The following is a 14,783-nucleotide window of genomic DNA, read 5'->3' as shown; positions in this document are numbered from 1 at the left end:
ACCTCGTTATAGTAGGTGAATCACCACTACCTCGTTATAGTAGGTGAATCACGGCTACCTCGTCATAGTAGGTGAATCACGACTACCTCGTTATAGTAGGTGAATCACGCCTACCTCGTTACAGTAGGTGAATTACGGCCACCTCGCTAACGTAGGTGAATCACATCTTCTACGTTATCTAAGGGGAATCACGGGTACCTTTTTATAGTAGGTGAATCACGGCTACCTCGTTACAGTAGGTGAATTACGGCCACCTCGCTAACGTAGGTGAATCACATCTTCTACGTTATCTAAGGGGAATCACGGGTACCTTTTTATAGTAGGTGAATCACGGCTACCTCGTTTAAGTAGGTGAATCACGGCTACCTCGTTATAGTAGGTGAATCACGGCTACCTCGTAATAGAAGGTGAATCACGGCTACCTCGTTATAGTAGGCGAATCGCGGCTACCTCGTTATAGTAGGTGAATCACGGTTAACTCGTTATAGTAGGTGAATCACGGCTACCTCGTTATAGTAGGTGAATCACGGCTACCTCGTTATAGTAGGTGAATCACGACTACCTCTTTATAGTAGGTGAATCACGGCTACCTCGTTATAGTAGTTGAATGACGGCTACCTCGTTATAGTAGGTGAATCACGCTTAACTCGTTATAGTAGGTAAATCACGGCTACCTCGTTATAGTAGAAGAATCACGCTTAATTCGTTATAGTAGGTGAATTACAGCTACCTCGTTATAGTAGGTAAATCACGGCTACCTCGTTATAGTAGGTGAAACACGCTTAACTCGTTATAGTAGGTGAATCACGCCTACCTCGTTACAGTATGTGAATCACGGCCACCTCGCTAACGTAGGTGAATCACATCTTCTACGTTATCTAAGGGGAATCACGGGTACCTCGTTAAAGTAGGTGAATCCCGGCTACCTCGTTATAGTAGGTGAATCACGGCTACCTCGTTATAGTAGGTGAATCACGGCTACCTCGTTATAGTAGGGGAATCACGGCTACCTCGTTAAAGTAGGTGAATCACGGCTACCTCGTTATAATAGGTGAATCACGGCTACCTCGTTTTAGTAGGCGAATCGCAGCTACCTCGTTATAGTAGGTGAATCACCACTACCTCGTTATAGTAGGTGAATCACGGCTACCTCGTCATAGTAGGTGATTCACGACTACCTCGTTATAGTAGGTGAATCACGCCTACCTCGTTACAGTAGGTGAATTACGGCCACCTCGCTAACGTAGGTGAATCACATCTTCTACGTTATCTAAGGGGAATCACGGGTACCTTTTTATAGTAGGTGAATCACGGCTACCTCGTTAAAGTAGGTGAATCACGGCTACCTCGTTATAGTAGGTGAATCACGGCTACCTCGTTATAGAAGGTGAATCACGGCTACCTCGTTATAGTAGGCGAATCGCGGCTACCTCGTTATAGTAGGTGAATCATGGTTAACTCGTTATAGTAGGTGACTCACGGCTACCGTGTTACAGTAGGTGAATTACGGCTACCTTGTTATAGTAGGTGAATCACGACTACCTCGTTATAGTAGGTGAATCACGACTTTCTCGCTATCGTAGGTGAATCACGGCTTCCTCGTTATCTAAGGTGAATCACGGCGTCTGCGTTATCGCCGGTGAATCATGGCTTTAGCGTTAACGTAGGTGAATCACGGCGTCTGCGTTATCGGAGGTGAATCATGGGTTTAGCGTAATCGCAGGTGAATCACGGCTTTCGCGTTATGCAGGTGAAGCACGGCTTTCGCGTTATCGCAGGTGAAGCCATAGATTAACCAAATTAAGGATGAACATCGGTTATAAAAATACCAAAATAAACCAGTAAGCATTTCTTAGACGTGCTGATCTATCTCCAAACCTGGCGATCTGCACTCGGAAAACAACAATACCTGTGATAGACCAAATCACGGTATCGGATGAGAATTACACGAAGGAGAACGGTATAAAATCGTTGTAAAGATTAAAGTGTTTTGAGTGAGTCGGCAAGCCTAGTATGAACGTGCATTGTTTTCACGAGATATTTTAATACGATCATGTTAAATTAAAATATATTAAAATAATTAAAAAAGCATGAATGAACACCTGAAGATGAAAAATAATTTTTGAAATGGAAAAAAGTTGTTAACGCTTTCTGCGAAGACTAATGGAGATGTGCTTCCTCCAGGTGGCCTTCCGTTAGCCACCCATGGTCTTGTTTTCATTTTTAACTCAGTTGACTTTTGATTTATTAAGAAAAAAGCATATGATTTGGTAAAGAAAAAATAATTATCTTAATAAATGTTGTTGTTTTTAATTAATAGCTACGTGATCACAAATTCACAAAAAAATCACCGCAAAAATATCGCTTTTATTTTATCAGTACAATGTACTTAAATCATGAATTTTGTTTGTTTGCCCATTTTTGTCAAATTAGTTCAAAAATGATAATGCATAAAAACAAAACAAAAACAACATAGGCATCAACCTTTATTGGCGCCGCCTTTGACATCCTGATTCTATTCAAATCAATGAGCGTTGACCTTATTTTCGTCGATAGTTCAATTAACGTACACAGAGGGAGCTATTTTTTTGTAATTTACAACCATGAATGGGTAGCAGAATCTTTTTTCACGCAATACTGTACACAGACTTGAACATCTACTTATATTTTAATATTTCAGTTAAAAAATTGATGTTTTATGCATTTTTCTTAAACCGTTAGTAACGGTTTAAGCCATAAAACATTAACTTTTTAACGGAAGTAAAAAAATCTACGATCTAATTTTCTGTCAACAATCTTATATCATTGGATTGCAGATATTTACGCAAAAAAAAGATGCTCTTTCAAAAACAAAATATAAAATAAAGTTGTCAAAACGTTCAATCTGTGAGAGTGCAGCTTTAAATATCATGTCGCAATACTTGGATATCAGACTTGTAAATATACTCATATTTTTCAGTTAAATCTCATGTCGCAATACTCGGATATCGGACTTAAACATCTACTCATATTTTTCAGTAAAAAATAATGTCCCAATACTCGGATATATCAGACATGAAAATCTACTCAAATTTTTCAGTCAAATATCATGTCCCAATACTCGGATATCAGACTTGTAAATATACTCATATTTTTCAGTTAAATATCATGTCGCAATACTCGGATATCGGACTTGAAAATCTATTCATATTTTTCAGTTAAATATCACGTCCCAATACTCTGATATCAGACTTCATATCTACTCATATTTTTCAGTTAAATACATGTATCATGTCGCAATACTCGGTTATCAAATTTGAAAATCTACTCATATTTTTCACTTAAATATCATGTCCCAATACTCGGATATCAGAATAGAACATCTACTCATATTTTTCCGTCAAATATCATGTCCAAATACTCGGATATCAGACTTGAACTTCTGCTCATATTTTTCAGTTTAATATCATGTCGCGATACTCGGATATCGGACTTGAAAATCTTCTCATATTTTTCAGTTTAATATCACGTCCCAATACTCTGATATCAGACTTTAAAATCTACTCATATTTTTCAGTTAAATATCATGTATTATGTCGCAATACTCGGATATCAGATTTGAAAATCTACTCATATTTTTCAGATAAATATCTCGTCCCAATACTCTGATATCAGACTTTAAAATCTTCTCATATTTTTTAGTAAAAACACATGAATCATGTCCCAATACTCGGATATCAGATTTAAAAATCTACTCATATTTCAGTACATGTATCATGTCGCAATACTCGGATATCAGATTTGAAAATCTACTCATATTTTTCAGTTAAATATCATGTCCCAATACTCGGATATCAGACTAGAACATCTACACATATTTTTCCGTTAAATATCTTGTAGCAATACTCGGATATCGGACTTGTAAATCTACTCATATTTTTCAGTTAAATATCACGTCCCAATACTCTGATATCAGACTTCAAACCTACTCATATTTTTCAGTTAAATATCATGTCGCAATTCTTTGAATATCGGAGATGAAAATCTACTCATATTTTTCAGGTAAATATCCTGTAACAATATTTACTTCCCCGAATAGGACAGTGAATTTCATAATTGATTAAAGATGCACTCTTACTTCCAAATAAGATTTACTACAATTAATACAACTGTTTTGATATACCAAAAAAGATGAATCAATGTCGAAAACAATCGTTCTTATGATGGAAACATGGAGTTTAATTTAAAAGAAAGGTTCAGAAATCACGGTATTGCTTCCTTATGAGATGATAGTAGACCTTGCTTCCTTATGAGATGATAGTAGACCTTGCTTCCTTATGAGATGATAGTAGACCTTGCTTCCTTATGAGATGATAGTAGACCTTGCTTCCTTATGAGATGATAGTAGACCTTGCTTCCTTATGAGATGATAGTAGACCTTGCTTCCTTATGAGATGATAGTAGACCTTGCTTCCTTATGAGATGATAGTAGACCTTGCTTCCTTATGAGATGATAGTAGACCTTGCTTCCTTATGAGATGATAGTAGACCTTGCTTCCTTATGAGATGATAGTAGACCTTGCTTCCTTATGAGATGATAGTAGACCTTGCTTCCTTATGAGATGATAGTAGACCTTGCTTCCTTATGAGATGATAGTAGACCTTGCTTCCTTATGAGATGATAGTAGACCTTGCTTCCTTATGAGATGATAGTAGACCTTGCTTCCTTATGAGATGATAGTAGACCTTGCTTCCTTATGAGATGATAGTAGACCTTGCTTCCTTCTGAGATGATAGTAGACCTTGCTTCCTTATGAGATGATAGTAGACCTTGCTTCCTTATGAGATGATAGTAGACCTTGCTTCCTTATGAGATGATAGTAGACCTTGCTTCCTTATGAGATGATAGTAGACCTTGCTTCCTTATGAGATGATAGTAGACCTTGCTTCCTTATGAGATGATAGTAGACCTTGCTTCCTTATGAGATGATAGTAGACCTTGCTTCCTTATGAGATGATAGTAGACCTTGCTTCCTTATGAGATGATAGTAGACCTTGCTTCCTTATGAGATGATAGTAGACCTTGCTTCCTTATGAGATGATAGTAGACCTTGCTTCCTTATGAGATGATAGTAGACCCAGTAAATCTTTCAGCACTCAGGAATCATTTTCAACTATTAAAAACATGGTTAAAAACTTGTTATCAGTAATTAATATTTTCCATTAATGCATTATTTAGTAAGTAGTTAAAGATGTACCACTCAAAAATTATATTTGTTATATGTGTGTATGTACTGATTTTGAATAAGAGTGTCACTTTGAATGTCTGTCATTCTAACTTGATTCCCTGCTAAAAACAATAAGAACCAGTTTCAAAACATGATTTATTTACAAAGAATCAGACAAATGTAACAGGCTTCAAGACAAGTCATCCATAGTTTTCACTTATATTAACACATTCTTCAATTTAGAATTGTATATCTGTACATGTAAGTATACTTGGACATTACAAATTAACTAGTTTTAACATATATTAGACCAGGTCAATACCGGCTAGATATGAGTGTTACAAAAACTTACTTTTACTTCATTTTGTACGAATTCTTCATAAATTTGATAAATGTATGTTTTAAATAAGCTACTAGTGTCAAACATCAACAAAGGCAATTCGAAGTGACACAATAGTAGCACTATAATAATATAAACAAAACTTGCAGGCAACCCAACATATTTGGGCCTTTGAGGATTTGCTTTTTAACAAACACGATTGTAATTTTCTTTCCTTTGTTTAGAATTTCTTGAATCAATTCAGATCCTAGATTATTCTGGTAGAACTTTGACATGATTTTTATAAACCAAATCCCTTTGTATGGGTATATCACATGTTCATTTGTTTTTTAAAAGAACAGCTGAATTCTGAGAATACTTTCAATTTTCTGATTGAATGATTTACATTAAGTTTTAGGCAAGCAGTCTGAAGAATCTCCATTGTGTGTTCAGATGTTCGTTTTTCCTCTAAAGAAGCAAGACCCTAGCCCAACAAGTCAAGTTTTACACAAGTAACATATACCACAATATTGAATACCAACAGCATACATTCCTTAACATAGCACTGGAGTTAATGCATTCATGAATATCTGCAAAATATATATAACAAATCTACACAGACTAAAGTTGAAAACAATGAAGAAATCAATATACATGTATAAACAATATACATGTATAAACAATATACAATATAACAATTGTTAGTAATAACAAGTTCTAGTATTTAAATGCAAAGTGTTCAATTCCGACCTTTCCCTCAATCCACAGACATGTATTCAAACATTTTTTACAAAACGACGATTTCTGAAACATGCTATGCAGCACATACCTCTTCATGTTGTCGTTGCCTACACGGAACTAGCAAGGAGATAGCCAATACATTTCTATGGCCAAGGACAAGACTAGGTAACTACATATAAACTAGTAGTTACATTTGTCAGTCTTACACTTAATCTTCAATGGTTCATCATCTGCCTACGACACGCTTTCCCATGTCACAGAATTTTTCCAGAGTCTGCTTTTACGCTTAAATATTCCTTTGTTAATATTTCATATTCAAATGACATTGAAAATCAAGAATTGAGGTTAGCACTACCAGTTAATAAATAATTATGATGAAGTACAATTCACAAATGCAGCAAATCTATGTTTGGCCGTCACATGATGCAAATTGTGAATGGAAACTAAATCCTAGCTTATAAATTTTAAGTTCAATCAAAAAAATATAGCACTTTAAAGTTTGTATCTTTAACAGTATACAGCAAATTACAGCTCTTCAGCTAACACAATGGTAACTAAACAGTAGCTCATGAATTGCACTAAATGTTAAATCACAAAAAATAAAGCACTTAATATTTGTTCCTTTCTTAACACCATGTACATAAATGAAGATATTTGTATCTCTTCCAAGCTGAGCACTAACACATACATGCACAAGTAGACGTCAATAAGGATAGTTTAAATAACAAACAAATGAACCAATGATGTACAAAACAAAACAACACTATTCATAATGATAATCACAATTATGTTCACCATTAACAGCAGAAAATAGAGAGAATTGTACTCAAAACATAGTATAATACAAGTGCATGTGTACACATTGTCAAAATGAAAAATTGTTCAATATTTATAGATAAAGATCACGATTATCAACAATCTGTGAATAGTTGTGTAAATTGCACAAAGTGAGAGATGTCTACGCAAGTCCACGGCTCTCCGTAAATGATGTCTACGTGAGCCTAACCCACTGAACTGAGGGGTCTTTGCAAGCCTAAAACATTCAGTGAGTTACACCTGCACAAATTAAATGCACTCACTGAAAAACACATATGCCAGTCTATAACGCGCTTAGTGAAAGTGTAAGTCAAAGCGAGCTCTCAGTTTAAGACGTCTATTCAAGCTCAAATCCCTCAGACAGAAAAAGGTTTTCACAATCCAAAACCTCATGGTAAGACAGTCTAAGCGAGCCCGAAGCCTTCTGAGCATTCGTTAATGGCCAACAACAGCATATGGCGCAGTTTGTCATACGTCTCGTAGGCCGGAAGGTCCAGCTGGTTGAAACTGGAAATGAAATAGAAATAAAGACATAAGTAACAATAACAACGAATGCACATATATGCAAATGTTTATGCTAAAAAATCAAATTGTCCAAGCTTACCATTCTTTGTCTTTTGAGTTTGTAAAAATCAATGAATGTATGATTCTTGAAAGATTATTAATGCCATTGTAAACAGTTGAAATAAATTAACAGAGGTATCCACGTTTATTTATAAGTAGTAGGTCTTTGGTTTGCCACCTACTGTAATCATATTAGGATGAAAGAAAAATAACTGCTGGTCATAACTGAAATTGTCAGTCCATTTTGAAAGATAAGCCAACAGTGAACAGTTAAACGACAACAAAACACCTGTGAAGACTCATTTAGCACAAAAACCCTGCATGAACAGTTACTACTGTTAAAACTACTCTTGTATTGGAATTGTATGCAAAAACCACAGTGTACCCACCATGTGTGTGCCGCAGGTAGCCTGTCTGTGGAGCGATCATCCCGATGTATCTGGAACTTTTGTGTCCCGTTCATACCCTCAAGATGGGCGAAACCTTGCAGCGGCACCTTGGACGTTCCTGTCACAAACTGCAGGAATCGGGCACGGTCTGCCTGATCAAATGATCGCAGTGCTCGCCAGAACCACTGAATCTGAAAATGAGAGGATAACAGTATTGTCGAGGCCTTCAATGAACTACATAAGCCACAGTTATGGGACTTGCTACACATGGTGAAACTTGCCTGCTAAGTTTCAAGTTAATTTCCAGTTGTGGCTAACATTAAGGTTTTGGGATGCTGATGACAACAACAGGAACAACACTATACCAACATTTGACCTTTGACCTGGTTATTTATTAAAATTAGAGGAGTGAAAAAGTGCATCAAAATCAGATAGTAAAAGTCAGTGTTTAACATCTAATGTACTATTATTTAAATGTATAGGTGCAACACAGGATTCAAGATCTAAGCAGTCATGAATTGGTCTGTTCTCATCTATGAAACAAAGTCAGCATATCTAAAATTCCGCAAAATTGGACATCACTCCTGTTAGCAGTACAAAGGTAACCTTGACCTTAACATTTGACCTACTGACCCAAAATCAGTAGTGTTCAGTTAATGACCATGACCAATGGGAATAGTTTAAAGCTGCACTCTCACAGATTGAATGTTTTGACAATTTTATTTTTTTTTGTCTTGGAACGAGCCAATTTTTGCGAAAATCCATGAGAACCAGTTATATAAGAGTGCTGACAAAAAATTAGATCGCAGATTTTTATATTTAAGTTCAAAAATTGATGTTTTATGCATTTTTCTTTTAGCCATAAAACATAAATTTTCGAACGGAAATATGAATATCTACGATCTGATTTTTTTGTCAGCAATCTTATATTAATGGTTTGCAGAGATTTACGCAAAAATTTGCTCTCTCCAAGACAAAAAATAAAAAAGTTGTAAAGATGGAATATCTTTGAGAGTGCAGCTTTAAAGGCTGTAAAATAAGTCATTCAAGTTACCAATGGGAAACAAGAGAGTTGACATCGTCGATTATAAAGTCGAAGCCAAATAAAAAGTCAGCCTTGCTTTTCAGGTTACAAAAAGGGTTGTCTAACCTGCAATGATGTCTGTTGATACTTGTGATATTCAGTGTTTGACTTCAGATCATCAATATCAATTGTTGGCAGTCCACATATCAACAATTCTAGCTCCTGTTCGTTGAAAATGGAGATGAGCTTCTTCGGGATGATATCGTAGAACCCCTCCATGAAAGCATTCAGTTGCTGCCGTATAGCCCCGGTCATCTTCATCTGGCACACGTACTTGACGTAATCATACTTTGTTTGTTCCGTAACTAAGATGTTTTGACCGTCAGGAATCAGGTCCCTGATCTGGTTCACACCAAACTCTTGAATCTGGGAAATAGATAACAGGAGTTATTTGTTACTGAATGACTAATGCATTCTGCTTTTCAATATTTTCAATTTTCTCAATTGTTTACCCCATGTTATTTCATGTTTATAACCACAGATATTTATAGGCACGGATATTGATAGGTTCGTGATATAACATCATTGGTAAATTATAGCAACATGTATTTCTGGGTGTATTCAAGAACATAAAACAATTCCTGATTGAAACATGCATGTAAACTTTATGTGTAACCATTATATTGGTACACAAAGTTGTGGACAAATATTTATTTTTTCTTAAGACATGCTCTTAACCAATGTTTTGCCCGTCGCTCTATGTCAAGGGATAGAAACGAAAAGAAGGCTTACGTAAAAACATAATTCCAAAAGACATTCACATCATACCAAACAGAAAGTACACAACATGACACCCTACCTCAGTGCTGAATGTGAGCTCATAGCCGAGGTCCTTGACGTTGTTCTCGAGCAGGAATACAAGACTCTTATAGAATGAGTGGTCCTCACTCTCCATGTCAGTGTGCCTGGGAGAAGAACATCAAGATTAAGTTTCATTTACGTTGAAACTATTAAGTTGATTGATTGTATTAACATGACTTGCTAAAAGACTGTTTTACCTTACTAAATTTTTGTAGCAGTCACATGTATGACAGTGAACACAAACCTTGCCAGTTTTTTTGTTCATCATTTACGCGGGTATTTCTCTACATGCTTTATTTTGAATTTTTGTTTCGCAATACTTTGTCATTATGTACTACTATTGTAAAAGAACATTTCCTAACACCTTTTTATTAAGATAATGCATGGATTCCCTCATGATATTTGATTGATTATTCAACCATACCATTCATAATAAATATAACTGTTGTAATGCATCCAGTTTTTTTTTCCCCATTTTTACTCTTCCCCTAACCAATCTAAATCCTTTAATCAAAATATCAATTTAAATGTAAAACATACTCCACATAGGGAATAGGTGAGAAATAGACTCTTACTTGACAGCCTGGCCAATAATATGCTTGTAGAAGGACCGGGTAAAGTAGCATTCCATGAGCTTGTTATCGTAGATGGCCTTGGCGATGATGCGGCCAACAAACTTAAAGTAGCTGAGATGGTTGCTGTTACAGTGGGATAGAGTGTTGATGGTGTAGGTGACGCGATCGCCGGGCGAGATGGTGAAGAGGGCGTACATTGGGTTGAATATCTCACGGGCGATGATGATGTACCATTCTCGCAGAAGCCCACCTGCATCCTGTCCATCCTCACCTGGTGTTGCAAATTTGATATTACAAATTATATAATTTTGGAATATGATTTTTTCATGGACATAATGATTAAACTACTCTCAAATACTTAAATTATGCTTAGTGACACTTTGATGAAAACCACATCACATAGAGTACTGATATAAAGAAATTGGTTAGGGCTATTCTATTTAAACATAAAAACCCCTGGGGGAAGGCAATATTGAACTATGCAGAAGCAAATTTACACTTTTGGGTTCGAAATTAGTGAAAAAAGACACCCACCCATATACTAAGAAATTAATTGCCTTCCCCCCAGGGTTATATGTTTTACTGGAATAGCCCTAAATCAACATATACAATTTTTCAGTGCTCAATCACTCAGTGTTCGAAGTAAGCACAATATTGCAAGTCCTAGTCGATGCCAAGCTTGTAAAACTTTTTGAGTTTTGTTATATGTTTATATAGTTTGGCTTGTTCAAGAAAAGCATACAGTTAAATGAACATATAGTTTTCAGGTCTTGTACAAGAAAATCTCAATTTCAATACCTGATCACTGTATAATACAGTGATGACTGCATTAGTGCAGCAGTTAAAGGCAACCCTACTCTCCATGTCTAGATACAAACATATCAAGCAAATCTCAAAATATCCACCCTTTTTACCTTCAAACACAATGTAGAATCTATGTTTCCATTCATCAGCAGATCTCCGGAACAACTCCCTGAATGAATCTTCAAACACATGCTCTCGTCTCACGTGCACAGCCAGATCCTCGCGCCTCATGCCTCGATCCATCCTGTCTAGCTCCTGTCGGAAGTAGCGTCGCTTCACATCAAAGTCGAGAATCCTTGTGTGGTCAACCAGCACAGAGAACGGGCCATCTGTCAGAGGAGTGGTCGACTGACGAAGTATCTGGTTCAACACTGTTCGATGGGTCTCTGTTGATCAAAGTAACATAATATTCAGTTTTGCAAATTTTCGATAATTAAACAACATACATTCATGCTCAGGTTCATGTTTACATATTAGATAAGAATGTTGTTCAAATAAGTTATATTTTCAAGTACACTTGGTAACATTTTAATGAGGTGTGCATCATTGACTTTCATTGACTATCAACTCCATAGACCAGGCATGGTAACTCACCCAAAAATGCCAATCCTGAATATTTAGTTTGAGTAAGAGGGAATCAGGCCATAAGCAGGTTTAAGGGGCTATGATCCCTTTTATGACCCCTTTTCAAATGTCTTTTAAGCTCATTATCTCCATTTCAAGGTACTTTTTAATAAAAGTTTAATGCAATTATAAATTTTCCAGCAAGAAAACAAGAAATATACAGCATTCTGAATTTAAAGACTCCAAATCAAGGATTCAGAAATAATATTGAAAGTTGTCATCCCTGATAATTATTACTTGCTACAAACCATAAAATAGGTTTCCCATCTCACTATAAGTCAAACAAAAGTATACAATGATTTTTTTTCTCTCACACATACCAGCAAATCTTAAGAACTTCTGGGCATCGGGAGGCAGGGAGGCTGTGATGCTTGTCTGCATACTGTTTTCCCGATTGAGTCCTGGGCGGTCAACAGCTGAACCAGAGGGTTGGGGTGAGGCCGGCATGTCTACATTAAGATGGGCGAGCTGGTCTTCACGCTTTGCTGGGCCCGATTCCTTGCCCTTGCCTTCCTTCTCTCCTGAAAAGGTTTTTAAATTCTCATTTTAAATGTGATTCTAGAAATACATAATACAACCATTTCCTCTCAGGTACCAAGAACCACATACATTGAAGCTTATATTTGTTAATCCCATCATCACTGTCATAACTTTTCTACGTACTTACTATCGCTGACCAGTCAGCTAATGAAATCCATGAAATCAAGACTAAATATCCGGATACACAAATCAAATGTCTAGAGTTAATGGATGTTTTAACTCAAATTGGCAGTTCAAAAGAAGAGATCAACATATTTCATTGTAAGCCAATTTTAGTGTGAAAATTACATTCAACACTTGAAAGTCACCTACCAGCGTGAACCAGGAAGAAAGCCTCAACAGCGGGCTGAAGGATGAGGACAGCATGGTGGTCGGGCGTTTTGTCTAGCTCCGTAAGACATTCGCCAAGGTGCACCCACAGTTCTTCCAGCCCTAGTTGCTCACTTAGGCGTGGCAGTTGGACCTCGTTTGTCTCCTTGGGAGGTTCCGACTCTCCGGAAGTACCTGCAGAAAAAAGTGACTATGACAATATTGGCTACTTTATAAAGCTCCACATAACATCTGCCCCAGACATCCCCCAGTTTCTAAAATTTGACCTCATTAGATGCATTGGGAGGTTCCGACTCCCGAGAGGTTATTGTGTGGGAGTTCAATGTTCATGAACTATTTCCAACATATGCATTATCATGAAACTGTACATGTAGGTTTGTATACATGTATTGAGCAATGTCATCAAAGTAACCCCTTTGTGATAAACATTCACTTCTTCTACAACCAAATTCATTTTAACATTATTTTTTCAGATATGTATGCCATCGGTTTGACCTTAATTTCAAGTCAAGTCATTCTACATTATGAATTTTTATACTCAAGGAAATATTCTTCAATACATCAACAAAGATTGTATTGTTTATCTCTATTTTGCCTAAACTTCCATAAACAACACTCAAATACACGTTTTCAACCACACACAGTCATTGGATTTACATATATTACCAGGCTTGTCGGTCTCCATGGGTGCCTCCCCCTCCTGTTCAGCTGCCCCGGCCCCTTCCTCTTCGGCCCCGAGCCCCACCGCTCCATGTACAGGCGGCGGCACATGTGGGGTGTCCGCGTCATTCCCATCCTCTCCCGCATCCTGAATGTTTATCTCAACAGCTGGTGGCGCGTGGTTGCTTCCGTCACGACGACGAGTCACAAACTGCATAATGGCGTCAGCTTCAGCCTCCAACAGAGCCATGGCTTCCCCGATATCACGTAGGTGACGAGAACTGGCACCTGGAGAATGGGTAATGGTCGCTTGTGTAAAATGATAACAGATATAATTAATATATCAATATCTCACTTTGATTTTTCTGATTGGTAAAAATTCAGTGTCAAGGATATCAAGCAAAGCAGTCATGTAAGCAGTCAGCAACATTAGACTTCTGGATCAATCAAGTAATTAAACTTTTTTAAGTTCATGTTTTGTTAAGTACCAGTTGGTTGGCTATTCTGAGCAATTGAAATTAGTTCAACAAATTCAATCATGAAGGTAGTGACTGACATAACTATGTTGTTTCATGATGTCGGGGACAATGTTTAATAATTAGTGTCGGTTGCATACAATATGTGAATATCATTGTTATTTATCCATATGCTAGTTACTGAATAGTTAAGCTCCGCCTACTGGTCTCAAATATGGGAGATAATGTACAGACAAAAACAAAGAAATACTCTCAACCAGTAGTTAATAACAAGCCCCACAACTGTTTCACCTGTCCATAGTTAGCAGGCAACTTGTGCAAATTTAGACAACTGCTAAATAACATGTATTTTATGCTCTCCTCTGTTGGGAAATTATGCCATAATCACCCTCACGTGCCATTATAATCTCATCCGTGGAAACAAAAATCCATTTATTTTTTTCTATAGTAAAATGTTACTATATATAGTAACATGTGTAAATATTATAAACATATTCCACTTCACAGTTTTATCTTTCACATATTTGCTCAACACCCTGAGATCCTCAAGTAACCTGTGACAGATTTTTCCTAATTCAATGCTTACCAGTGCCAGCAGCTGCAGCAGACGCTCCAGAGACCTTCTTCACCTTATTGGCAGAGCGTGCTGCCTCCCGCAGCTGTATGATCACCTTGATTATGCGAAGGAAGAAATGCTGGCTTGAAGACTTGCTTGTAAGCTTCGACATGGAGGCCAGCTGAAGCTCTCTCCCGGTCTTCAATTTCTTTGGGGCCATGACAATCACAGAATGACCAGTATACCTGAGGAATAAAGGTGGTGAATGATAAAAGTAAATATTTTCAGTGGCGGTTT

The 14,783-nt window shown here is 37.0% G+C and overlaps 1 protein-coding gene across 7 annotated transcripts in view; it reads right to left on the bottom strand.

Annotated features, from left to right (window-relative positions):
• Positions 1-5,349: 5,349 nt before the first annotated feature.
• Positions 5,350-14,783, bottom strand: part of LOC128218453 (E3 ubiquitin-protein ligase HUWE1-like) — a 98,046-nt gene continuing 88,612 nt past the window's right edge. For all 7 annotated transcript variants that reach the window (XM_052926121.1, XM_052926124.1, XM_052926122.1 and 4 more), the window contains 10 exons: positions 14,517-14,731; positions 13,461-13,742; positions 12,777-12,968; positions 12,245-12,445; positions 11,411-11,686; positions 10,497-10,767; positions 9,920-10,025; positions 9,187-9,486; positions 8,037-8,227; positions 5,350-7,590 (listed from right to left, as the gene is read on the bottom strand). In XM_052926121.1, coding sequence (XP_052782081.1) covers positions 7,488-7,590; positions 8,037-8,227; positions 9,187-9,486; positions 9,920-10,025; positions 10,497-10,767; positions 11,411-11,686; positions 12,245-12,445; positions 12,777-12,968; positions 13,461-13,742; positions 14,517-14,731 — 2,137 coding nt within the window. In that variant the 3' untranslated portion in view covers positions 5,350-7,487. The remainder of the gene's footprint in view (positions 7,591-8,036; positions 8,228-9,186; positions 9,487-9,919; positions 10,026-10,496; positions 10,768-11,410; positions 11,687-12,244; positions 12,446-12,776; positions 12,969-13,460; positions 13,743-14,516; positions 14,732-14,783) is intronic.

This window comes from Mya arenaria, chromosome 14, assembly GCF_026914265.1.
Source record: "Mya arenaria isolate MELC-2E11 chromosome 14, ASM2691426v1".
Lineage (NCBI taxonomy): Eukaryota > Metazoa > Mollusca > Bivalvia > Myida > Myidae > Mya > Mya arenaria.
This window is presented reverse-complemented; position numbering and strand designations above follow the sequence as displayed.